The 26,488-nt window shown below is 39.8% G+C and overlaps 1 protein-coding gene across 7 annotated transcripts in view; it reads left to right on the plus strand.

Moving 5' to 3' along the window:
- The window catches only part of diaph2 (diaphanous-related formin 2), a 513,027-nt gene that overhangs the window by 17,612 nt on the left and 468,927 nt on the right, over positions 1-26,488 (plus strand). For 5 of the 7 annotated variants that reach the window (XM_049585042.1, XM_049585047.1, XM_049585045.1 and 2 more), the window contains 3 exons: positions 1,717-1,893; positions 10,038-10,142; positions 18,857-18,877. In XM_049585042.1, coding sequence (XP_049440999.1) covers positions 1,717-1,893; positions 10,038-10,142; positions 18,857-18,877 — 303 coding nt within the window. The remainder of the gene's footprint in view (positions 1-1,716; positions 1,894-10,037; positions 10,143-18,856; positions 18,878-26,488) is intronic. The other 2 variants (XM_049585043.1, XM_049585048.1) reach the window with 1 other exon arrangement.

The raw sequence follows: 26,488 nt of genomic DNA on the forward strand, positions 1-26,488 counted from the left end.
AGCTGAAGTTGTTGTTGTATGCTAAAACTGCTCTAATACCATGAGGACAAACAAGGTAATCCTATGGGTGTGATGGTAAGTAAAGTCCTGATAAGATTCATACAGTATACTGTGTCAAATACATGTATGGTACTAGAATGTTGGACATTTTATCTTTAGTTGTTTAAAATCTATTAGAAATTGAAAAAACATTTTTCAAAACTGTCTAAAAATGCTCTTGTTTTGCTTTTTTTTTTTTTGGTTTTTAGCCTCACTCAAGGTTTCAGATAATGTCAGTGTTTGTCTGATTGTCAGTCTAACACAGGCTATATATATATATATATATATGTAAAGATGGATGGCATGACTGCTTCCCAAAAGTGAAGCCAAAACATCTTGTCAGTTGTTATGACATGGGCCAAACTAAAAACATCAAAGTACACGCCAACTAAATTTTTCCAAAAGATGTTTTCTGTTGTTTTAGGTATATTTAATTACACTGATTTATATTCAAGTGTTAATTTTTCTGATAGATTTGGTTTTCAGTTATTTGTTGCTATAAAGCTCGAGTATGACGTCATGATTGGCAGCTGTGTGTGCCAGTTGGTGTGCTCGCAATCAATGGCGCTTGGGTCAGATAGGTGTATGGGCAGGAACTCAATACTGCGGCTCCACTTCCTGACTGTAACTGCGCAGACGCTGTCTCCAAATGACGTCACCAGTGCAAGATGACAACGCCTATATCCATGATATTTTGGCTTCATTTTTGTATAATGGGAAGAAGTGGAAGTGCATCGTCCATCTTTAAATACAGTCATTAGTCTGACACTATTGGTCAGTGAAGCTGACATGGCATTTGATGAGCAAATTCTCTTCTCTTCGAATTGGAGTGGAATGCTGTCCACAAAATATCCCAACTCTCAATAGTGACTGCTCCTGTATCGCCACCCTCTGGCCAAATAATGACACCTGACATGTTCACCAAAGAATTTAATGATTTTACCTCGTGCGCCACCTACAGGCCAAACTTTTAACATTTTTACCCAATTAGTGACAAAGGTGTATTTTTGGTCATTCTAATAATTTTGTTTTCTGGTTTGCAATAGGAATTACAGCCTCAATGGTCCCACCTTTGAGACTACCGACTTTATGTCAATGCCTCTTGTCTTTCTAAATAGCTACAGCTAGTCTTAATAACATGCTTGCACCGTCATGTAGTGGTTAGTCATTGCTCTGTGTTCACCCTGTGCTGTACAGCACTTCACAGTGTAGTATTGTGTTAAGAACAAGACTTGGGTGTGATCAGGTGTAGCCAGTTGAACATGTTGGGAGTGGTTAGACAGCAACAGACTTGAACCTTTTAGCCAACAGAGGTCAGTGTAGCAATGCTTCTTGTCCATACAAGACTGAGTGTGGGAGTGCTCTTCTAGCTGATCTGAAGCAAAATCAGCATCTCTTTTGCATTTTATTCCCTGTTCTTTCATTTTTGTCAGCAAACATACACTCTGAGCTGTCCTCACCATCAGAGGATCCTGTTCACTGTAACAGTGTCCTCTGAAAGCAGGACACAGAGCAACTCTTTGATGTGTGGGAATATGAAAATCTGGTTACAGGCAGTTAACACCAATGTTTTTCAGTGAAAATTGAAGTTAACCCAAAAAAACAGCGAGGCTTACACTTGGCCTAGTCGTTAGCAGTGCCATATTTTAATGTTTCAAACATTCTGTTTTCTTTCAGCGCGATCGTATCACCAGCTTCAGGAAAACAGGGATGAAGAAGGAGAAGCCCCTTATACAGCATCCAACAGACCCCCTCTCTACCCAGACTGAGCTACCAGTTCCTCAGCCCCTCTTTGACGACCGCTCCATGAACCTCTCAGAAAAGGAGATCATTGACCTCTTCGAGAAGATGATGGTGAGCTTTGTATTTCTCTTGCAGTGTTACCCCTCCGGAAGGTCATCCGTAGCCCTCCACAACAGTTTTATTACAGCTGCCACAGAATAATAAATAATGAGTATTCTATTATGAAATCTTAAATTGATTCATAAATCTGTGCAGAGGGGCGCACAAGTAGAGAAACAGAACTGCTGATGTGCATGTTGGTATAGAGAAGTTTGACAAGACAGACAGTTAAGTTTGAAAAGCATTTTCATGTTAATATATTAGCCACAAATCTACTTGATTTTTGTTTTGTGAAAAAAGCTACAAAGGATGATAATGACATCAGTGCTTTTTACAGCTTTCCTAGTTTTATGCAGCATCTTAAAATTGTTTTTTATTTACTCTATAATTTGTCCTGATAAATTCTCCAATCAAGATATCATGGTTTAGAGTTCTTTTAACAAAATGAATAAATGTAATTTTACCAAAATGTATCACAGCATTAGAAGTGAAACCAGGATATGATGTTCACCTTTGCATATTCTACATATATAATCCAAGACCCGACATGTACACGCGCAAACAAAGCTCCAGTACTTGTGATTTTAGACACACACACACACACACAGCTGTGATCAAAAACAAGGCTGAACTTCATCTGTAGATTTATAGAGATGGTGTTAAAAAGTTTAACTATGACATAGGTTAGAAGGTCATCCGTACTAAGTAGGGCTGCAACTAACGATTATTTTCATTGTTGACTAGTCTGTCAATTATTTCTTCGATTAGTCGACTAATCATTTTATCGAAAAATGTGTTAAAATGTTGAAAAATGTCGGTCTGTCTCTCCCAAACCCCAAAATTATGTCATCTAATGTCCTGTATTGTACTCAGGCCAAAGGGTTTTAGTTCACTGTCATGGGAGAGTGCGTAAAGCTGCCAATATTTGAACGTAAGAAGCTGCAATAAGAGTATTTTGGGATATTTTTATGGTACTTTTCTACGAAAAATGACTCAAACCGATTAGTCAACTACTAAAATAGTCACTGATTATTTTAATAGTCGGTTAGTCATCGATTAGTTGATTAATTGTTACAGCCCTAGTGCTAAGTATCCCAATGTACGATTGAAAACCACTAATGTAACTGCAGTGGTTTTTGAAATGGTGTAAATATTATGTAGGTTAAAGCCTCCACAAATCAATACTTGGGCGTTGGCACTTACAACTAATTGCCAAGTCGTAGCAACATATCCAGAAAGCAGTGTCCACAGCTCCCATGGTGACATGAAACAGTGCCCTCTCATGGGGTTACACAGGACCTCTTTTTTGATGACAGACCCTGACTTGAGGCACAAACTGTGTGAAATAAATTCACGAATATGTGATTCAAAGTTTCATTTTTGGGGGCTGTACAACGCTACAGCAATTTCACCTAAATATAGTATCCAGTGTATATTTAATGCATCTGAAATAGGCTTGAAATATGCACAGTTTATGTACACTATTTATAGTGAAGTTACATGCATTTTGCACTCAGATGTTAAACTTTTGTGAAGCCCGGTTCCATCTACGTATTCCCTAGGCCACTGTGAGAAGAACATGAAACTTTGAAATTCACTTCGCACTCATCTGTGGGGTCAAAGCTCTGTCACACTTGTGATTTTCTCCATTGAAATGCATTTTTGGCCTTATGTACTGCAGGATTGAAATCTAACAAAAAGCTTTCAGCCCATCTCTTTGAAGTGGGGAGCTGAATTACTCTGGCTTCATTGCATAGGTTGTGTGTACTATTGTAGATAATGTCTCTGAGTGTGTGTGTGTGTGCTAGGTACGGTGCCTGCCTTTCCTTTTTTCTCATACAATGGTCTTTATTGCCAGGGCCAGAGAAATGCGACCAGTGCTCCTGGTTTTCATCAGGCTACTGCTCAGTGTTTTCTTGCCTGGGTGCTCATCCCTGTCACTCAGTTCACCTCTCAATTACTATGTTTGTGCTCACAGCGGCGTGACATTAAACCCAGGCTTCAATTTGCTCAGTGACAGACGACACAGAAAGCATGTTTGCTGGTCTGACATTTGACAGGCCTTGACACTTCGAGTTGGGAAGTATAATTACAGTAATGAAATCAAAAAGAAAAGGGTTATTTACTTATGTACTTTTGAAGCCACCACTATTTGCTCTCATAGACTGTAAACTTTTCTGCTTTGATGCAGCAAACACAGAAATGACAGTGGTGGGTAGTTTCTTTTGATGCTAGTAGCTTCTCTTCAGTGTCTTTCTCTGTCATCTCTCTATCTTGTTTTATGTTATACACACACACACACAGTTTAGTTGCACTGGTTGTCTTTACACCCATTCTGTGATTGATTGTTTTTATGGTGCTACATGCCACAGCCTCAGATGTCTAGCCTGCTTCAAATGAAGGGATGACCCCTGCCATATTAGCGAGACCACCTACTGTGCATTAATGACTAGGGGAAAGTGAAAATATTTTTCTCTGGAAAGTGGTTGAGACATTGCGCTTTGTATCTCAAAGCCTAAAAAGCACACAGCCTATTACTGAAAGGTCATCAAAGGGATCAGGGAAGATATAGGAAGAAACACTTGGGTGGGAGTTTTGAGGAAAACCAAATGAACTCTTTCTAGAATTTTTTGAAGCCAACCATTGAGAGGGGAGTATATTCATAAAACTACAGTGATGAAAATGCATGGGGGCAAAACACATTTACTTTCAGCAGTGGCTTTAGAAGGGTATAGTGTATGTCTTTACTCTGTGTGTCCTGCCATTGGATTTCCCAAGATGTGCACAGATGGAATTCAGAGCCCCTCATCAAAATTCACAGCAGTAAATCCGCTGATGAAATGTCCGGTATTTGCATCTCACTAAGGAGGCAGCTGTGTTGCAGTAGCAGACTCCAATCCAAGAGGTTCAACCTAGGAACACAAAATAAATGTGAACTAATTGAATCGGCACGCAGTAAGCTGTAAAACCTTTACATTAAACTTTGGTGTAACGCAAACCCCTTCCATCATCAGTTTATTGTCCAGGCCATTAAAGTAAATAGACATGCACTGATTGTAAAAGTTTGGACTCCTGTTTTATATTGCTGTCAAAACATCAACAAATTCTTCTTCAAACAAGTGTATTCATTTCTCACCAAAACCTAAATTACAAGATGACATTTGAACACATCATGAGAACGTTATAATTTACCTTCGCTCAATACTTCTCTGTTCTTCCCAAAAACGTTTTATGTTGCCCTTGGATGCAGTTAGTCTCAAGTCCTGCTTTTTAGCCTATACAAAACTGAGGTGACACAACAGAAGAACATCAACCACTGCCATCTAGGGCTGTCAAAATTGCTCAAAAATGACGTTCGAATATTCCTTCTAAAAATAACTCATAGGTTCGAACCATTCAAATATTTGTTTTTTCGCATTATGTCCACAAGAGGGCAAACTAATACAAGGAAACATACTTGTATATGTATTAATACAAGGAAACATAACTACTTGTAGGTATTTTTATTTCAGCATAAACGTCTTTGAAAACATTTACATACCTACACATTAAAAGGCATAAAACAATTATCTATAACATTACGTTATAAACGACCGCGGACCTCTCGCTCGCCCCCCTCTCTGACCCGTGGCCACACTGCCCACGGAAGCGCTGCGAATAGCCTCGAAGCACCGGACTGTGACCGGCTTGCACCCTGCAGCGATCGTTTTGGCGTCTGGTCTATTTTCTGCGCAAGCCGCGAGCGAATGTGTCAAGCCGGGTGACGGAGACAACAGCTGGGAGCAGAACCGCTTGTCGACCAGCGTGGAGAAATGCGCGTCTGATGCCAACGCCCACTCGCAAAGAGGACAGCTGCGGTGGTGTGTTTTTTTTTTTTTCCTCCACAATCAAATATCAATTTTCACATTCGAAGGTCCATTTTTTTTTTTCAAATTCGAATTTAAATGCGAATTTAGAATATTCGTTGACAGCCCTACTGCCATCTGTGAATGTCTGTGTGAATCTTATTTGCCGATCATGGCAGTCAACAAGGCGAATATGAGCTGATTAATTGGTGCATCCCTGTAAGGAAAGCAGAAGTTGGATTTAGTGATCTAGTGAGGTCAGATTTGTGAACTTGTCGTCTCCATCCAGACAAAAATCTCCCTGTTGGCGTGAAGTGGTATCAAAAGTTGCCACAACTTGGCACTTTGAGATACTATTACTCAAATTATGCCTTTATTTGTCTGTCAGCACAAAAGCCCTCAAGACCATCACACTGTTACTCACGATTCATTGAATTGTTTTGATTCCAGTGCCAATTTGTCTCTGTTGTCTTTCTATAGAAAGTGTCTTCTCATTGTCAGGAGTAGTGTATGGTACTGAGGTGCTCACAGAGAAAGAGGACCGGTGAAAGAAGGATGTCACATTGCAGTGCTGCTGTGGCCAGTTTGAGGTTTTATGTGCCTCTCTATGCACCATTGTCAGGATGAACACTCCTAGTAATAAGCTCCTATGTGATCCCTCAGCAGTTGCACTCTGCACCAGGACATTAAAACCAGCCCACAAGAGAGTTACTGTGTGTGCCCTTGCACACCCATGGATCAGACTTGAGGGTAGTGGAGGAAATAATCCATTTGTCACAGTTGAAGCAAAACATTTTTATATGTCTTCTACTTTTCTTAGATCCACTTTTCCCCATAGCGTGGACTCTTCATATCCATTTCAGGCTCAGACATATTTGATGCTAGCCATTAATTGCTCTTTTCTATTATTTGGAGCCTGTGGCGCTCTGGATTAGGCGGTGTTTGCAGCCACATTGCACCACAGGATTTTGGAATTTTTGCCCATCTCCTAATATTTATGTACAGGGTAGTCACTAAGTAAGACATGGACATACTGTATATTATATTGTTTTGTCTCTGAAACCCATGCATATCAAATTTTAAACTCAACAATGACTATGAAGTTAAGGTGCTTACTTATACATTAGATTAGCCATGTAAGAATGGTATCACTTTTATACATTGTCCCCGAAATTTGGGCTTAAATGAAGTCAACATATTTAATATTTGGTTGCAGATCCTTAGCACTTAGTGACTCCCTACAGTCTGTGGTCCGAGGACTTCAGCATATGCTTGGTCCTTTCCTGGTAATGTGCCGCCAGGCCTGTCATGCAGCCATCTTTACTTATTGCTTGTTTTGCAGGCTGGTCCTTAGTGAGTGAAACACCTGCTCAGTTGGATTGAGGTGGCTGACTTAGCCAGTCAAGAACACGGTTGCTTTGGCTGTATTCAGGATGATTGTGTTGCTGCATTGTTCCAAAACTCAGGGGGGACATATATTTAAAAGGGGGTACAATTCCAATTACAAGTCTGCACATCCAATAGGGATGTGAACATTGTCAGACACCCTTACAGCTAGAAGTCAGCTCATTAACCTCAGCCATTGTTTCATTTCAAATCCAGTGTGCTGGAGTACAGAGTCAAAAGAATTGAAAACAGTGTATTACTGTCCTGCTTCTTATGCGCTAGGGATGCACAGATTTATCGGCTGATAGTTGCCTGCTTGACTGCCATTGGCCTAACAGCAAATGATAATATAATAATGCATTGCATCAATTTTGTGCTGACTAAAAAGCAGGTGTCTTCTGGGGACAATAGAAAACGTGATTAGCATGAACAGAAATCTTCCCCAGGCTGCTTTGAAACAGTAATTTCTGCTTTAAAAAGATTTTTTTCAAGTGAAAGGTTGTATTAAAGGTTGTTTCATAATTTTTTATGACTTAAGTTGTGCTCATTCAAAGATAGTTCAATAAAGGGCTGAATGACATCAAAACAGATTTCGTTTCCCTGGCATGAACAAGGTAGTCAATAACAAAAACTAAATTAATAAAAAAACAAACAAAAAAAACCAACAGTCAGCTTTTTGCCAAATTATTATTTTAAACATTGGTCCAAGGCCAGAATTTAACAATTGGCACATTCTTTTCAGGGTTGTAATTAATGATTATTTTCATTTTTGACCAATCTGCTGATTATTTTGACTATTAATTGATTAATCATTACCAAAAAATTGTGAAAAATGCTCATTCCAATTTCCCAGAATCCACAGTGACGACTACAGCTTGCTTCTTTTGTCCAAACAACAGTCCAAAACCTAAATACTCTTCTTTTAATATTAAAAATGAAAACAAAAAGCAGCAAATTCTCACATTTAAGAAACTGGAACCAGCAAATGTTTGACTGAAACAATTAATGGAATATACATATCCTATATTATACATACACAGGATGACAGTCTGCTGGGATGGACAATTTTCCTTAAACTTGTGTCCATGATAGTTGATTTGCCAAGTGTTGAAGAAAGGGATTATTTTTTGCATAAAGCAAGAAAAGTGGAAACAGATTAGCGTTAGAAGAGCTTGCCAGACCGACATGAGACAACAAGATCTATAACGTTTTTCTTGGTAACGCCACTGTCATTGATACAAGCTCAAATCCTATCATTTCAGTTATACCAGCAGCATAGTCGAAGATATCCTGGGACTCATTTTATGTAGCCTGTGAGGGTATAATTAATAAAAGAGCATTAATCATTTTGGAGACTAAACGTGGAGGGCTCATTCCTCCAGTCTGCCCCCTGACAAGCATCCCGCAGGCCCACTACTCCTACCCCTCCTACAACATACTCACCCCGCCACATTATGCCTCGTTTATTGAATGCCAATTAAGCAGATAAATTAGCAGGGTTCAAAGATTAATTAAAAAACCTGCTGGTTTCCTTCGGTGAAAAAACCTGCCAATTGTAAAACTTTCAGCCACATTTTTTCCCTCCCTGCTCCACAAAAAGGATGTTAATGGTTTTTTCGCTCCAAGGGTATTTACTAGAGGAAATGTAGTTGGAGGAATTTAGGTCACGGTGCCCCTGGATGGGATTCCTGTCCATGCCTCACTGACAAATGGAGCAAAACAGTTTGAATCAGATTACTTGGGCTAAGATATTCAACCCATTGTATTACAGTGGTTTTATTTAGAAATGACACACTTAATATATCAGATGAATTTCACATTCACCATTAAGACCGCATGCAACATATGCGTGTATGTGTCGGATGGTGGGGAATCACAGATCAAGCGAACGAAAGGACACATGAGTTTCTGCACTCCCCAGCAGAGGGCAGCATGGCTCCACAACTTAAGGCTCACTTTCCTAAAACCCTGAGGAGAATGTTTTTTCTCTCTGTTCATTCTAGCCATCTCTTTGTGAGAGAGTGCTTCTGATAAACATCCCCCTCCATTCTAATCATCATGTCATTCCCTAGCTTTTAGTGCTCTGTCCGGCCTTCGTTCCATCCCCTGATGTCTCTCACATGAAAGACCTCTTTTGTGATGCAGAATTAAAGTAGCACGAAGATAATACTCCCAATAACACACAGATCCTGCCTATCCAGCCTATCTGATGTGATTGCATGGCCTCAATAGAAGCAGTGTTGTTTGGCTTTGCTCTCTTGTTTGGAATTGGGGTGCACAGTTTATATTGCCGTGGCCTTGCTTCTTTCGTTTTTAGGACTAATTATTACTGACAATATTTCCTGTTGATGTACCTTGTGACTTTGACAAAGAAACGTGGCTGGAAAGTAATTTTATTCAGCAGCAAGAAAGCAGGATCTAATGTAAAAGGGTTACAGTGGAAATAAAAGTGTAATTGTTGGTAAGTCGGATACATTTCTTCTTTTTTAAAGATATTTTTTAGGGCATTTTGCCTTTATTGGACAGGACAGGTAAGTGTGAAGGTGGGGAGAGAGAGAGTGGGGATGACATGCAGCAAAGGGCCACAGGCTGGATTCGAAGCCGGGCCGCTGCGTCAACAGCCTTGTACATGGGGCACCTGCTCTACCACTAAGCCACCAACACCCCAGATACATTTCTTCTTGGTAGTGAAACTGTTGTATTGTAAATAATATGATTCAAAGTTTTGTTGTTATTTGGGTATGTTCTTAATAAGTTTCAGTGTACACCTTCCATAGATTTGGGACTGATCATTTGCTTTCCTATTTTCTAAGACTCCCCCCGCAAATTTACCTTCATTCTCCGTAATTGTGTTGTATTCAGTTTGAGTAGTACCCAGTGTCTGCCATTACTTAAAGTTTGTTCTCACTGTCTTTGTGTATTTAGGAGGACATGAACCTGAATGAGGAACGCAAAGCCCCTCTGCGTGGGAAGGACTTGAGCACCAAACGTGAGATGGTGGTCCAGTACATCTCAGCCACTGCCAAATCTGTAAGTGGGAGAGTTAAACCAAGAGCTCCTTTTTTTTTCTACTGGAGACTGTGTACTGTATAATTGTAGTGGATGAGCTGAAGTATCGTGACACTCCACACGACTCTTCAGAATGAGTTTAACCTGATCCTCTGCTTTATCGCTTGCTTTGTCATCCGTTCTTGCGCACCCTCACTTATGTTGTCGCTTTCTCTCCACTCTTTATGCTTGAGTCACACATCTTTGATTGCAATTTCGATTATTTTCATTATTTCTCCCCATTGTGCCGCAATCTGCCGTTTAGGCTGTCAGATTTAAATTGTCACTCACTCACTAAATGCTAGGTGGATGGTCAGTGCTTGTCCAGTCATGTGCTTGCATGCAAATTGTTGGTTGTCCAGTGGTGTTCTTGCATGTAAGTTGTCTTTTTTTGCCCAGTGGTTGCGGTGCCTTGCCTCATCATTAGCTTATTGAGTATGAAAAATATGAAGTTCAGTCAGCCTCTCTCAGCAGCAGTATTACAGTAAAAAGTACAACCACCAAATACAAGAGTGAGGAAAAGCAAGCATTTTGGGCTATGTTCAGCATGAGCCTATGAGAAATTTCAGTGTTGTATATGCTACATTATTACCAGCTACACCACACACACCTATTTAAACGATCTATAGCGCATGGTCTAAAATGCATGGCGCAAGTGCATTTAGGGCATGTGCAACTCCACCTTGCTAGTTGAACAGCATATAATCTGGGTGCAGAGGAGTTGTATAGTCCCTTAATTAATCATAGGTGTGTTTTGGATGTTACTAAAATTCAATTTATCATTGTCATCTCCTATTTCCTCTAAAAGCCAGGTGTGCCTGCACCTGTTGCGTTGCTGTTTACATGGCAGATTCAGTAAATTTGAAAAGCAAGTGGTTTTCTGTTCAGATCAATGCAGTAAGAGCAGTAATGTCATTACAGCAAACATTGTGGGACATTTAAGCAGCAAAACAGCAGAGGAAAAACAAAACTTTTAGCTTCTGAAATAAAGTACGGGTATTGTCTCTCTTAACGGGGAGTCGGACAGTTGCTCTGCAGCTCTGCTCTTGTTGGTCAGTGGTGCAATCGCTCTCTGCGGTCTCAAAAAGAAAAAGAGCTGCAAACTGCTCCTGAGCGCACCTCATGGGCGCACAGGTTGGCGCAAGTGCATTTGCTTCTTTTACAATGTGGCCGCTGGCCGTGAAAATGACAAGTGTCAGTCTGAAACTAGCGATGACGGTTGCGCTGCGCAAAGAAAGTTTTGTTCTGACTGCTTCATAAAATAACATTTAACAGTTGTTTAGACTGTTCATTTGAAAAAATGGTGTAGAATAAAGTTGCCTATTCTTGGATAGTAATCTAAAAATTGATCATCTCGCTAATCCAAAAAGTGTATAATCCATAAGTGTATGATGAAATCTCCTATCCTCTTTTGAAGTTATGGCCAACCTTGTGAGGTGAAATTCACATCAGCACAGAATAAAAAAAAGTGATTTCTGCCCCCATTGCTTCCAGAACCTGGTAGCTCTCTCTTGACATCATCATTTATTACCTTCCTCATTGTTATGGTAATTAACTGGCATTATTGATAATGATGATTATCCGAGATGATTGAATTCCTCACAGGGCCCATTATGCTTTGTGAGCACTGATATTTTATTCAAATGAATAACGTAATCTGTGTAGTCAAAGGACAGAGGACAAAATGTGATGTCTGTCAGTACCCGCTATCACATTTAATAGGACTGAAGGAAGGAGGATGGTTGAGTGTCAGGGATGATGTATCTGTACATACACAGATTCATGCAAGTGAATACAGTTACACTAGAACCTCTTTAACTACGTGGACTGTCAGATACTGATATTGCATGAGTCACCAAGAGGACTTAGCTTGTATTTATAGGGGTAGTTTGATTATTTTGAAGTGGTGTTGTATAAGGTGCTTACTGATACAGAAGCTAAGCAAGGTAGTACTGTGAATGGGGCAAAACATATATCAGTTTAAGTGTATGCTATATTTAGAGTATTTTTAATGCTTCACCTTTCCAATGGGGAAGCTGTCAACGTCTTCAGCTCCCTATCTGTGCTCTTGTCAAAGCCTCCTGTCTCCATAGACAAAAACAGTGATTTCAGCTCACCAAGCACTGGAGCTGCTGGTCTGTTATTGCCTCGATGAGTGTGGGACTTTGGTGAGTCCGAATTAACCCTTTTAAATGCCAAAATTGCACACAAACTTAAGTAAACTAACTGATCAGTGCAGTGATAGTCTGGCAGCTCCCCTGTTCAGCCATTTAAATGATTTTCTCAATGGAGTTTAGCTTTGAAAAGATTGAAAACTGTTTTTTGGCAAGGTTAGGTGGTGGTTAAGTATAGTGTAGGGGTGGACGATACATCGAATATACTCGATGTATCGCAGCTTGTTCCTCGTGCAAGATATAAAACATCGAGTAGACCTGCTCACATTGTTTTGTTAAGAAAGACTCCCAAATAAGATATGTCTCCAACACACTACTATATAGTCACTTTTTTTTTTTTTTTTTAAAGCTATTTTTTAGGGCATTTTGCCTTTATTGGACAGGACAGGTAAATGTGAAGGGGGGAGAGAGAGGTCCACAGACTGGACTCGAACCCAGGCCGCTGTGGCAACAGCCCTGCACATGGGGCGCCCACTCTACCACCAAGCCACCGACGCCCCAATATATAGTCACATTTTGCTACCATGGAGCACCAGTGCGACTTGCCAGTATTAATAATACATGGACTGGAGAGCTGTTAGTAGGTTTCCAGCTTACAGTGAATAAATTCTCACGTTTAAAGCTGCAGTGTCAACAGTTAAACCTCGTGCTAACTGCTAACATCTGACTGTTGATCGGAAGCTTCAAATCCACGGCAAAACCATCAACACATCCAGCCCGAGATGAGCTGGGTGCTCCGAAACAAAAGCACCAGTGGTTCCACTTCGATTTATTTACTTACAACAATACTTTATTCAACTTTATTATAACAGTACTTTATTTAACTTTATTATAACCATATTTTATTTTACTTTATTACAACAGTACGTTATTTAGCTTCATTATGACAGAAGCTTCTTTACTTAACTTTATCGTAACTGTAGTTCATTCGTATTTTGCCCAGATTTAATACAATGTACAAATTAAACTGATATTGATTTTTTGGCATGCCAACTGACATCTACTGTATGTAGTACACTGAGTATGGATAATTACCTCATACAAACCCACTTCAAAAGAACTGAACTATCCCTTTAATAGTTGAGGCCACTTTTGTGCCTAATTTGGTAATTATGTGACACTGCTACCTAATCTCCTTCACTGTGAGACACTACACGCAACTGTTTGTGCTACTATGAGACACAAGAACAGGCCATTTATTTTATTGTCTAAAAGTACATCTGGTGATTGCTACAGCACATTGCGTAACAAGCAAACTGCAATAATTGTTGTCTCAAAAGATGTTTTATTTAAATTCAAAATCAAACATTAAACAAACAACCTTTCATAAAGTAGAAACTAATCGAGGATCTCAATGAACCATCTTAGTTTAGGGAACTTTGCTTTTACGTCATTGATAAAATGTCTGTAGTGACACCATACCTAACTGATTCTATTTTGAAAACTGAAACTAAATTGATATGCTGTAGTATTTTTTAAGCTCCTGATTGATGGAAGGAGAGATTTTTTTTCTTTTTGTAAATTTATAGAAATCTCAGTGACAGTAAAGCTGGAGCGCCCCAGCTTGCAGCTTGTAAGAAGGTTCTATAAACTGCCTTATAGTGATCCTGTGCTCTGTAGCTTCATGAATAGTCTCATTTGGATTTCTATAACTTCGTAACGTGAGCAGAATTCTCATACCTACAGAAACTGATGTATAACCCAGATTCATCACATAGTACAGTTTGTCAGCATATACACTTGAAAGTGAAGATACGGAAGTCTTTGTAAGGCAGGTTTCATGATTACTTTGTCCTTTGAAGTAAATGCTTTGTTTTTTAAAGAGAGTCCAGTCTATGACCCACACTACATATATGTTTATATGAGCCTTTATGTATTTAAGAATCTCACCACTGAAATTTCCCTCTCAAGGTTAGGCATTATCTGGGGCTAATGGTGCTTGTGGTTGCTGATGAGCATGCAGTGTGGACTAAATGAGAATATGTTGCATTGGAAATGTAAATGGTGACGAATGTAGGAGTGGTGCATTTTGGACATGTTGGGGTATCTTGTTTTGCTGTGGTGCCTTCACTGTTAATGTGACTCAATCTTTCTTGACCATGCATTGTAAGATTGCAATTTTGTGGCTTTGGAATGGTTACGTGTACATTCATCTCAGTTTCCTGTTTTTTTCCCCTAGATGGCATTGTAAGGTCCTAATAGAACATTTGACAAGACAGTGGTGTTTGATAATACTTCTACAGGATCATCCTGTAAACTTCTATTTCATTGCAGCTTCAGAAATATAAGTGTTACATTTGTGAACGTCACCAGCTCCCTCATGCTTACCTAATACTGAAATTTGTGTATGTAGATTTGGACAGGCTTCCTTTTTTTCGTAACGTAGTATGCATGCATAAGAGGCTTTGGAGCTGGACGTTAAAATTGGCAAATTTTAATATCTGCCAATATTTTGTGGCCTTTTTCTCAATCCAGGGTTCCTACGCAAGTATGGAAAAATATGGAAATAAATTTGATCAATTTCCAGGTATTAAAAAGTATGGAAAATGAAAAATAAAGTATGGAAAAATATTTATGTTTCCAGACTCTTACCACTGTTCTAAAATACTGCTCCAAAAATAATTTAATCAATCCGGATCGTGTTTTATGCCAGGCCAGGCACATTTTGTCTGAGAGCAAACGTCTCAGAAAACATACCGCCCCTTATACCTGATTGACAAGTGGTATGACCAGTCCGCTACATGCTGCACTATGTAGAGGAGAGGAGAGAGCTGTGTCTTACCTCTTCATAAACTAAAGTCATATTATTTTGCGCGAGGGACACTTCACATAATAACATAACAATATTGGCCTACTATTTATGGTGTTATGTTATAGTGTCATTTCTGTCTCTACATGGTCACGCGTTAACAATTCTCCTCTGTTCTCTGTATCGCACACGGCGGAGTTCCGCCACACACACAGGTGAGCACGCTAGAGCGGCTCGGGGGGCATTTTCCTGACCAAACCTGACCCTGAGCCCAGTGCAGTTTGTCAGCTGACAAAGTTATTGTTATGGACAGTGTGTAAATAACCAACAGACGGCTGTTACGCACAGACAAACAGCTGCTCGCACAGCAGCGTAGCACGGCACTCTTGGTGCTGAGCTTGTGTTGCGTTAAGGCGTTGTCACGTAAATAACAACTTCCAGCATTTAAATAGGTCATAACACAAAACAGCAGGATGTCATGTGACTTTTTACTTTTATTATATTCAATAAAATTTTATTTTCCTAAATTTTGAGACACCTCATATGCAAGCTAGACAGACATTTCACCTGCTCATTACTGTGCACACATGTACTGTATGTACTTAGTCCCAAAGAGCCCTTCTGGTGCCAGTAGATACATAGAAACATCCCAGCAGGCTGTGCTTTGCAAGCATACAAAAAGTTTCATGCATGTGAAAATTATTTTTCATGCGTGTGCTTCACCTCCGCTGCTACAACTCCATCCTAGGGGAAACACTGCTGTGTGCGTTTTGTGCAACAGGTGGGTGTGGTAGTCTACTGGTAGAGTAGAGAGAGAGCTAAGTAGCGTTAAAGTAGAGTAGAGTAGAGCAGGGCAGAGAGATGGAAGCAAAATATATTAAACCCGGTGTTAACACAGCAGAACTGGAGAGAGGGGTGAAAAATATATAGAGGTGGGCATGGCCCAGGTTTAAGGCTCAGGAAAATTTTTCACTTTAAGCCCTGACACTGTCATTTTTGTGTAGGAATTAAGCTACAATACATGACGTATGTTGTTTTAATTAATAAATACAGTGTGAATAAAGATTACATAACATAAAAATAACTGCCGTCTTTGTTATTTGATAGGGGCTTAAATTAAACAATTTTTATAGGGCAAGTAAAAACTGACTTCGGGCAAGTAGATCTCTGGCCAACTTGCAAATGGAAAAAACCCTTAGCGTTGAACCCTGCATCGCCAACATGGGGCAGAAGGCGATTCTGAGCCACATGAAAGGAAAAAACACAGACGTCTCGTTAGTGCATTGCTTGTACCGAGAGTCCCAACCTTTTTGCCTCAGCCCAAACATTGAACTTACCTGAGTTTTTATTTGCATGCCATTATGGTACTTGGCTACAATCGCCTATTAAGAATAATTAAATATGATGTGAAATATGTTACACTGATATATTTACTCAGATGTCGCATATTCTCTAAAAAAAAAAAAAAAAAAAAAACCAACGCAGAGAAGTCTGGAAATTAGGGAATGAAAAAGTATGGAATTTTGAAATTCCAAATGTGTAGGAACCCTGTCAATCAAGCAGGGGCTTTGGTGCCCCGACAAAAGCACCCTATTTTTTCCTGCAAAAAAAAAAGAGAACAACATTTAGTCTCTTGAATAGTTTCTTGTATGTATATTCATCATTCGTGCATGTGAAAGTACCACAGAAGGCTATTTCTATAAAGCTGATGATTAGCAATATGAGAAAAGGCTTATTGTTACTTTGTTTATTCTTGTCGAATATTTCTTTCAAAGGAAAGTCAAAGCTTTTTTCTCCTCACTGTCTTTTTTTTAGTTAAAATTGTACATTGACCCTGTTCATTTGAATATGAACTGTGTTTCAATGGAATCCAGCTCTGCTTTTGTAGGAGTGTGTCTGTGGACGTCCTTGACCATCAGCTTTGCATGAACAGTTGTCTTTCTCCCTCCCAACTCATTTCTTGTGCTTTATTTTTTTTTTTTGCTATAAATGTGTACCAACATCATTAAAACTGCCACAATCCCTTTTACACTAATTGCTTATTTCTCTAAAATTGACTTTGCCCACTTTAAATGAATGTTTTCTTGTTTAATGTCGAACGTTCTGTGTCTCAGATGAAGGAGGCACAGATGATGGCAGGGTCTTGCAAGGGGGATTGTCCAGTGTTACTATTATAGTTTTAGTCAAATACTGATGTGACCACCAATGTGCCACCTCCTTCTTTTAAGGGGGGCTGACAATATGACCATATGACATTATTCAGGCCCTTTCTTTTCATTTTGATGAATGTTCATGCAATCAGTTATTTTTTAATTTCCATCCATGAAAAAGGGTGATAACGGCCTTTAGTTTATTTAAACTGTAGGATCATAGATGCTTAATATCAGATCTCACTAGGTAGTAATACCTCAGTACTATTCAAATTGATTGTAAGTTGGGTTCTGAACTTGTGGTGTTACATTGTAGTGAAAATACAAACTTTTTGTTTATGAAACTGCATGTCCCCCTCAAGCTCCTCCCTGACAATTTTCTGTGCACACTCAAGATAGTGTCTGTTATTTTTGGTCAAGCTGCTCTTAAACAAGTTTCAAAAATGTGTAGCCAATGTTGTAGGCATCAACATCCGCGGAGTTACCTCAGTATGACTCATTTCAAGGTGTGGGCTGCAGTATTCAGGTAAAAATATTTCCCAGTGTTTGACAGTGACATTGCGTATTCACTGGAGAGCAAAGGAAATGTGGATACACAGTACGATTAGAAAGTAATATGTGCGTGATCAGGTGCTGGCACGTGTGAAACGGACTTTATGACTGTCATAAACTCTTGGTGGAAGGATGGAGAGGGGAAATCAAGCATCAAATGGCCACAGACTTGGAGAGTTTGAGAGTGACAATAAAAGAAATGGAAAGGGAGATTAGAAGAGATGGAAGGAGGGGGAGTGAATGGGAGGGGGTGAAAACAGGAGAGAAAGAAAGAGGTTGAAAACAAGGAGCTCGGTGTGTCCTGTAACTTCCTGCAATTAAAATACATTTCCTCAGAAACATGTAGCAGAGAAAGAAGAGCTCAGCCACAGTATAGAATACGTTTACTCAGCTGAGAGACACCCCCCTACTGTGAAACAAGCCCCACAGTTGCAGTAATAAAAAACACTCCTGCTACCTGCCACTATTGACAGATAACAAGGTTAAACTCTAAGAATGGTGCTGACTGCATGGGCTCAAGGTAGCTCTGCCACACAAAGTTGACACCTGAAGCCCAACATTAATGGCAGCTGATTGATATCAGCTCAGGGAGGGGAGACTGTGTAGCCTCTTTGTCCACAGCAGCCACCGTTACATTTAGGGGATGAATCTGTGAATTTGTACCAGTCAGTCAGTCACAGGGACAATCATATGTTACCTGGTTAATCATTTAATAAATCCCCCGTGTTAAAATCAACATGTTAACTCATCAACTCCACAGTTGTTGTTGCCGTGTATTGTATGCCACATTGCTTGACAAATTCCTGTTTTCATTTATCCATGTTTTCACATCCATCTCATTCATAATTTGAAAATTGCAGCTACCAAACAGACATTATCTTCAGTGTATGTCCATATTTATAAAGATTCTCTTGTTGGCTTTAAAAAAATGTGTTGTATAGTGTGTTTGTGATGTCACACAAGTTGCGCTAATGCCTCAACGTGTAATGGAGAGAAATCTCTGGCCTACTAATGATTGTGCTGTTTGTGTCTTTTTGCACATTAACCTTCTCCGCTGATCGCTGCATGCAGATAACTGGGAGCAAAGTTGCGGTAAGTAGCCCATTATTTATTTGGCTTCTGAATCTTGTTCCTTCTGTGTATCTGTCTTTATTCACCCCCTAAACACACACACACACACACACACACACACACACACACACACACACGTTTATCTTGTTTTGGAAAGATGTCGAGGAGCATGTTCCAAACTATGCAAGTGAGGTCATTTTTATGGCTTGGATTTTTATTTTCTGCCCGATATTGCTAATGGGCTGTAATTTGGAAAGGCTATAAATTGCCAACACAATTCCTGCATGTAAATGGTGGCACTTTGAAATGAGGGATTTCGAAATTATACAGCCTGAAAATGAAGTGGGAGGCCTTTTGTTGGTTTTTGCTGGTCCTCCTTTGAAATAGATTGCTGTGTAACACCTATTAGCATTTGAATATTGTGATACCAATAAAGAGCAATAGCTTTTACACAAATACTCATAATCTGCCATCAAATCTGTTTATCAGAGCATGTTGCACTTAAATAGTTTTAACTGTGTTCACTCTGTCTGCGAGACACAACTCACACTGAGAGTATATACTATATCACTTAATAAGGCTTTGAACACACAGTTAAGTGCATGTTCACACACAAACTGTACACACACACACACACACACACACACTGAACCTTGTGAACCGTGGAGAAGAAATCAAGTACATCTTTTCTGCCTTGAATGAAATATTGGACTATATTAGCTTTGGAGAAGTCTTCATAGCTATGTATTTGAATTTGCTGTCAACAACTCTGTCTCTGAAAGAAATTAAGGCAAAAGACTCTTGTTCTTGTTGTGGATGTCGTCTCATTTTACCCACTCCTACTGTACAAAAAGGCATTCATAATCTTAACAAATTCAATTTAAGCTATCAATGTATTAGTTATACTTTTTAATTTCTCCTTGCGGTAATATTCCAATTACCTTTTACTCTCTCAAGATCCCATAAAGTGGGACCCTGTTGCCTTTTCTAAAGAATGGGTTCTGGCTTTTTTTAAGGTGCTAGAGAAAGAGATAGAGAAACACTCTGGTATTGGTTTAGCAAGTGTTGAATTGTCACTTTAAATGGTGTTTCACTGCCTTTTGAGAGCTTCATAAGGATTAAGAGGACTGTAAAGCTTAACGTGAATGCAGGCAAGGCAAAGCAGCGCACTGTGACCTGGCCTCTGCTCTGCCCATGCTCTCAGACAGACCTCACTCTTTGAGGCATTTTACAGAGACATTTTGTATCGATTGCGTTCTCTCCTTCTTTGTCAAACTGTTCTTTTGTGCCTGATTATTTCTGTAAGAAGAGTGGGTTTTGGGCCTGGCAGGTATGGACGTGGATGGAGTAGCTCTCGATCAGGAGCAATGGCCACATTGTGCTCAGTAAATGGAATATGACAGAATTACCCCACCTCCTATCATGACTGCTCATCCGAGATGTGGAGGAGGCCTAATTTTAGAAGTTCTGCGAACCATGTCAAATGATGCCAGATACCCTGGTTATCAAGAAGTTTCTTCAAACTTGAGAGCATGCTGAAGCATTTGACCTGACCTTCACAGCCTCTGTGTCAATCCTACAACAGTAGCCTACAGATATGGCTAACATACTGAAAGCAATGAGCTGTCATTCTTAAAAGCCACCCTGAAAGTGGAAAAAAAGGGAAAGCGTTTAGCCTGGTTAGCCGATTTTGGGCTACAGTTAGCTCCCTGCTTTGCTGGCAGATTCCCATTTTCACGCTGTCAGCGTGTGTCGGTGGGATAGAGTGCTCTCAGATGTGCTGGAAGGAGACTGTTGGTTTGGATTGTCTATAGGGAAAACATAACTGTAACTCCTCTGTCTCAGGCATGAAATCTCTCTGGCACTTTCCCCTCTCCCAGTAGAGAATGAGGTGGGAATAGAGGACCGTGTGAATTGGCTCTAATCCAGTCTGACCAGCGTGTAAGTGTGCAACACTGCTAAGTCTCATATGCTCTCTTCACCTCCTTAAGCAAGATTGAGGGAAATATGAGCAGCACACATACCTGGGTAACAGCATGCCTGCAGGTAGACTCGAACAGTCCAGATGGACCAGACACCTCTTCTTCTGCAGTGTGCGGCAGGAGCTTATTGACCACTATGACGGCTTTATAGCGTCAGTCTCTGTAAAGATTGGCCTGATTTACGTCACAAGTCAAGGACCACGTTGTAACAATTCATCAATGACTCCTGCAGTGTTACTGTGAAAGTAGACTTCCGTCTCTCTGCACTGCCATTGACAGGCTCTGCAGCTCAGATGGAATGCTGCTGAGACCATGAGACTGAGAGCGAGGAAAAGGGTGTGTTCTCCGTGTGTTGAAAAGCAGCAATCTCCAGACCACAGGGAGGTGATCAATATCTGTATGACTGGACAGATGACTGCTTATTTCCATGGTAACATGCTGGTCAGCTCTGAGATGTCAGGCGGTGATGGTTAGTGCAGTTGTGTAAACATGTATATCTCTGCGATAGTTGTCAGTATGTGGATTGACTGAAGAGCCAAACACACCTCAGACCTGAGAGAAAAGATCAAGGCTGTATTGGCTGATCTCTCTACTCAAGCTGATCGTCTTATAGATAAAGTGTTGTACTTTTCTGCAGCATTATTAAGTTGGCTTGTTCTTAACATCAGCCTTTTTTCCTGGGTGTATGGCTGTGCGAATGTATCTCCCAATTTAAAACTGGCTTATGACAATACAGAGTTCAGATGTGAAATGTGGCGGTTATCATGAGAAAATCATCATTTATGAAATGACATCTTAAACTAGGATTTGTTTGTCATTGAATGGCATGTTTGTCATTTCAAATTAAAAGATGTTTTTGTGTGTTTTACAAGCAAAGCATTGGACAGTCCTTGAACCTTGTTTTTCTCATTATGGAGTTGAGATGAAGAATTTCATTTACCTGCAATGAATGTGAGGAATTTGTATCCTCTTACTTTGTTTTTTTTTTGTTTGCTCTAGTATATATATATATATATATATATATATATATACAGTGCCCTCCAAAAGTATTGGAACAGTGAGTCCAATTCGTTTACTTTTGTTGTAGACTGAAAACATTTGGGTTTGATATCAAAAGATGAATATGAGACAAGAGATCAACATTTCAGCTTTTATTTCCAGGTATTTACATCTGGATCTGATACACAACTTAGAAGATAGCATTATTTGTAATGGAACACAAAATTTTTAGGTGAGCAAAAGTATTGGAACATATAAACTTAAAATAGATTTAAGTGAATGAGACTTAATATTTAGTTACAAATCCTTTGCTTTCAATAACTGCATCAAGCCTGTGACCCACTGACATCACCAAACATCACATTCTTCTTTTGTGATGCTTTTCCAGGCTTTCACCGCAGCCTCTTTCAGTCGCTGTTTGTTTTGGGGGGTTACTCCCTTCAGTCTCCTCTTCAGCAGGTAAAATGCATGCTCTATTGGGTTTAAGTCTGGAGACTGACTTGGCCAGTCTAAAACCTTCCACTTCTTGCCCCTGATGAACTCCTTTGTTGTTTTGGCAGTGTGTTTTATCTTGCTGCATGATGAAGGATCTCCCAATCAGTTTGGTTGCATCTTTCTTTAAGTTAGCACACAAAATGTTTCTGTAGACTTCTGAGTTCATTTTGCTGCTGCCATCATGTGTTACATCATCAATGAAGATGAAAGAGCCCGTCCCAGAAGAAGCCATGCAAACCCAAGCCATGACATTACCTCCACCGTGTTTCACAGATGAGCTTGTATGTTTGGGATCATGAGCAGATCTTTTCTTTCTCCAAACTTTCGCCTTTCCGTCACTTTGGAAAAAGTTAATCTTTGTCTCATCAGTCCATAAAACTTTTTCCCAGAATTTTTGAGGCTCATCTCTTTACCTTTTGGCAAATTCCAGCCTGGCCTTCATATTCTTTTTGCTAATGAGTGGTTTGCATCTTCTGGTGTAGCCTCTGTACTTTTGTTCATGAAGTCTTCTGCGAACAGTAGATTGTGACACCTTCACTCCTGCCCTCTGGAGGTTGTTGCTGATGTCACTAACAGTTGTTTTAGGATCTTTCTTTACAGCTCTCACAATGTTTCTGTCATCAACTGCTGATGTTTTCCTTGGTCTACCTGTTCGACGCCTGTTGCTTAGTACACCAGTGGTTTCTTTCTTCTTCAGGACATTCCAAATGGTTGTACTGGCTATGGCCAATGTTTGTGCAATGGCTCTGATTGATTGTCCATCTTCTCTCAGATTCACAATTGCTTCTTTTTCACCCACAGACAGCTCTCTGGTTTTCATGTTGGTTCCACCTCTAAATGCAGTCTGCACAGGCAAAATCTATCGTACCCAATCTGAAACTGAGCTCAGACATTCAGTGCTATTTATTGTTTGAATAATTAGTGTAATTGGGAGACACCTGGGCAACAAAACACACCTGTCAGTGACATGTTCCAATACTTTTGCTCTCATGAAAAATGGGTGGGTTCAAACAAAAGGTGCTATCTTCTAAGTTGTGTATCAGATCCAGATGTAAATACCTGGAAATAAAAGCTGAAATGTTGATCTCTTGTCCCATATTCATCTTTTGATGTCAAACCCAAATATTTTAAGTCTACAACAAAAATAAAGGAATTGGCCTCACTGTTCCAATACTTTTGGAGGACACTGTATATATATTCACAAGCAGTTCTGCAGGCACCACTTATTTTTTAATTATTAATTCAGGCCTTGAAATTCCGTGTACATATGCACAGTAGAGCATGTAAAATTTGAGCCGTGCATGTGATTCTCAGCTCTACATACCTTGGTGCACAAAACAGCTGACAACTTACATTGACCGCAAGATTGATTAGGATGCTGCAATTGACAGTTTTCATACGCTTTCAGCCATAGGCTTTGCACACAACATGTACATGTTCTCCTGTAATGAAAAACACATTTATAACTGATAATGTTGTGGAGCAAAAAGAGGACACCAACAGTGCACAGACAGACCAGACTAAGCAGCACAGCGCAACAGCTGCACCATAAACACTGTGGTCAAGCCATCCGCAGCCGCCACATTGCAATAAAGATACCCAGTGGTGTCTTCTCACTCAGTTTGACCTGTTGTTGGCAGTGGGAGGATGAATAGCTCACCTTCCAGCCCTTCATTTGACTGCTGGGCGCTGATTTAGGGATGACTTAGGATGATCAATGCATGACATAACACAAAGCTGATGTTGTTTCAGTACCTTCTTTCTGACTCGCCAATATTAGAGAAAATTATGATTAATACATTTTACTGAGTTGGTTTCGTGTAGTGCATGTAAATATATAAATACACACACACACACACACACACACACACACACACACATCTATCGAAAACTAAGAAAAACTCTTACATTTGAGAAACTACTTTTATAATTATAATATATCACTGGAATATTGGCAATAACATGAATGACATTGGTATGCGTTTCTCTGGCTACCTGTGCTCTCGTTCTCTATTTGTAACTGCTGATGATTTACAGAATGCAGGATTACCAGTTAACGAGTAGTTATAGGTAAGGCCAGAGGATTGCAAAGCATCCAGATGGGAAACGAGGGAGACAGAAAGAGAGAGTTGCATGGATATGAGGACACGCAGACATCTGGCTCCTCTTTAACTCCAATCAAGTGCTCGTTCACTATGCCAGGAGTGCTTACGAAGGACCTAAAAAAAAAAAGTGAGAGAGAGAAAAAGAAATATGGTGAGTCTGAAAGGAAATCAAGGCGCCCTCTCTCCTTCATTCCCCTCTTTACCTTTTAAAACCACATGCCTCAAAAGACTGTTTTGTTTCAAGCAAGCTATTAAACTGGGTGCTGAGGGTTGAGCAGATTTGATGTGGCACATGTCCTTGGTGCTTTAAAAGAACGGCAATGAAAAATTAATCAATAGCGTGTGCCTCCTATGCCCTGAGCCAGTGTTCACCATAGATTCTATCTTAAATTAAGATCAAGGAAACATGCTCCCGAGGGGACTGTTTGAATAAGATGTTTCTTTGATTGGCTGAAAGCATATTTTAGAGTTCTACCAGTTCATCTGATGGACATAAAAAGTTGTCTGGGAGTGAGATGAGGAAAGATTTATTTATTTGATTTATTTGAATAGCATATCCACAAATCTGTAGACAGGTGTTTTTTAATAGATGTCAAATATTTGCTGCTTCATCTGTTCAGCCCCTTTTTTTTTCTTCAGTGATAGTCATAGGGAAATTCTATTTCCAGGTTCCTTCCTTTAGAGGGAGGTTTGAGTGTGGTCATGTGTAGAAGCATTTCTATGCTCTTGCTGCTAGAATATGTAATACCAAAAGTATGAGCACCTGCACATCAAAACATTGCTCTGAAGTACCACTAGTGGTCCAGAACTCTAGAGATTTAGACACACAAGCTTTTGGTTGGACTAATACAAGTGTATGAGATGATGTAGATTCAATTTTAATTTTAAGCTTTTGGAGCTTTTGGAGGTTTGCCGATTTTTGCGTCAATCGATATAGTTCTTGCCAGAGTCTGCATTTCCCAAATCTCTGCAACAGAGGTGCAAAGTAAAGTGTTTTGTGTGTACTTGTTTTTTATGCTGTCTGTAAAAAAAGATGTGGCAATCAGATCATACGTATTCAAATTTTAAAGTAACATAAACCAACTATCGAATTTCCACAAAGGTCAAACATCAGGACATAATGGTTAAAGGCAAGACATGTATTGGTTAAAGGCGAAATTATCTATTACCGCTTTTACTGATAACGGTTACTAGATTACAGTGATTGATCAAAAATCTTGTGACAGAATCATTCCCATACAAATGCAGTTTAATTCAGGGGTCTTTAATGGTATTCGGGCCCAGACGGAGCAGGGACCCCCCCTTTACCAGCGTTTTATGAGTTGGACAATGTGTCAGAGTCTCTTGCTCAAAAAGTTACCAAAGGATCCATTGTGAATTACAAGAGTGTCCGTCAACTTGAAATGATAATACACCCAGTTGACTGATATGTTTCAATAGTATATAACTGTTAGCCAACTGCTTCACCTTGCTGTTGTAGATAGGTGTCACACAGTGATTAGCGTTAGTTTGCTTGCATGATTGCACACTAATTCATGGGCAACAGTTAGCCTGTCATTAATGTTGTGTACTGCAGTAACTCTGAGGACCCTCTAGGGGTGGTGGACCCCTGTTGAAGATCCAGGTTTTAAAAAACGTGCTTACAGTTATCAAGTTGTCTGCTTCCAGTGTTCATTTTGGGTCATTTCATACAGAGAGAGCAGAGAAGAAAAAAATAAAACTCAGGTAATTCTATTTTTAGTTATTTATTTTCCCTTACTTTACTCCCATGATACTTTGCCTCGCGGTAAGTCTGTAAATCTGCTTCTAGCGGGCAACTCGAGGCTGGTGCTGCGTGCACATTGAAATCATGACTTGGAGAAGAAAGCAATTTTCTCTCAATGAAAAACGTTGCCTCCTCGAAGCTTTTGGCTGCTAGATGTAGCTGCAAGTGATGGAGACAGAAAACCAATGCGCACAGGGAAAGCATGCACATTTGAGACGGTCAGTAAATTTCAGTAAATAGCAAAACAGTTAGTTTCATTGCTTAACATTTATGTAATTAATATACA

This window comes from Epinephelus fuscoguttatus, linkage group LG9 (genome assembly GCF_011397635.1).
Source record: "Epinephelus fuscoguttatus linkage group LG9, E.fuscoguttatus.final_Chr_v1".
NCBI lineage: Eukaryota > Metazoa > Chordata > Actinopteri > Perciformes > Serranidae > Epinephelus > Epinephelus fuscoguttatus.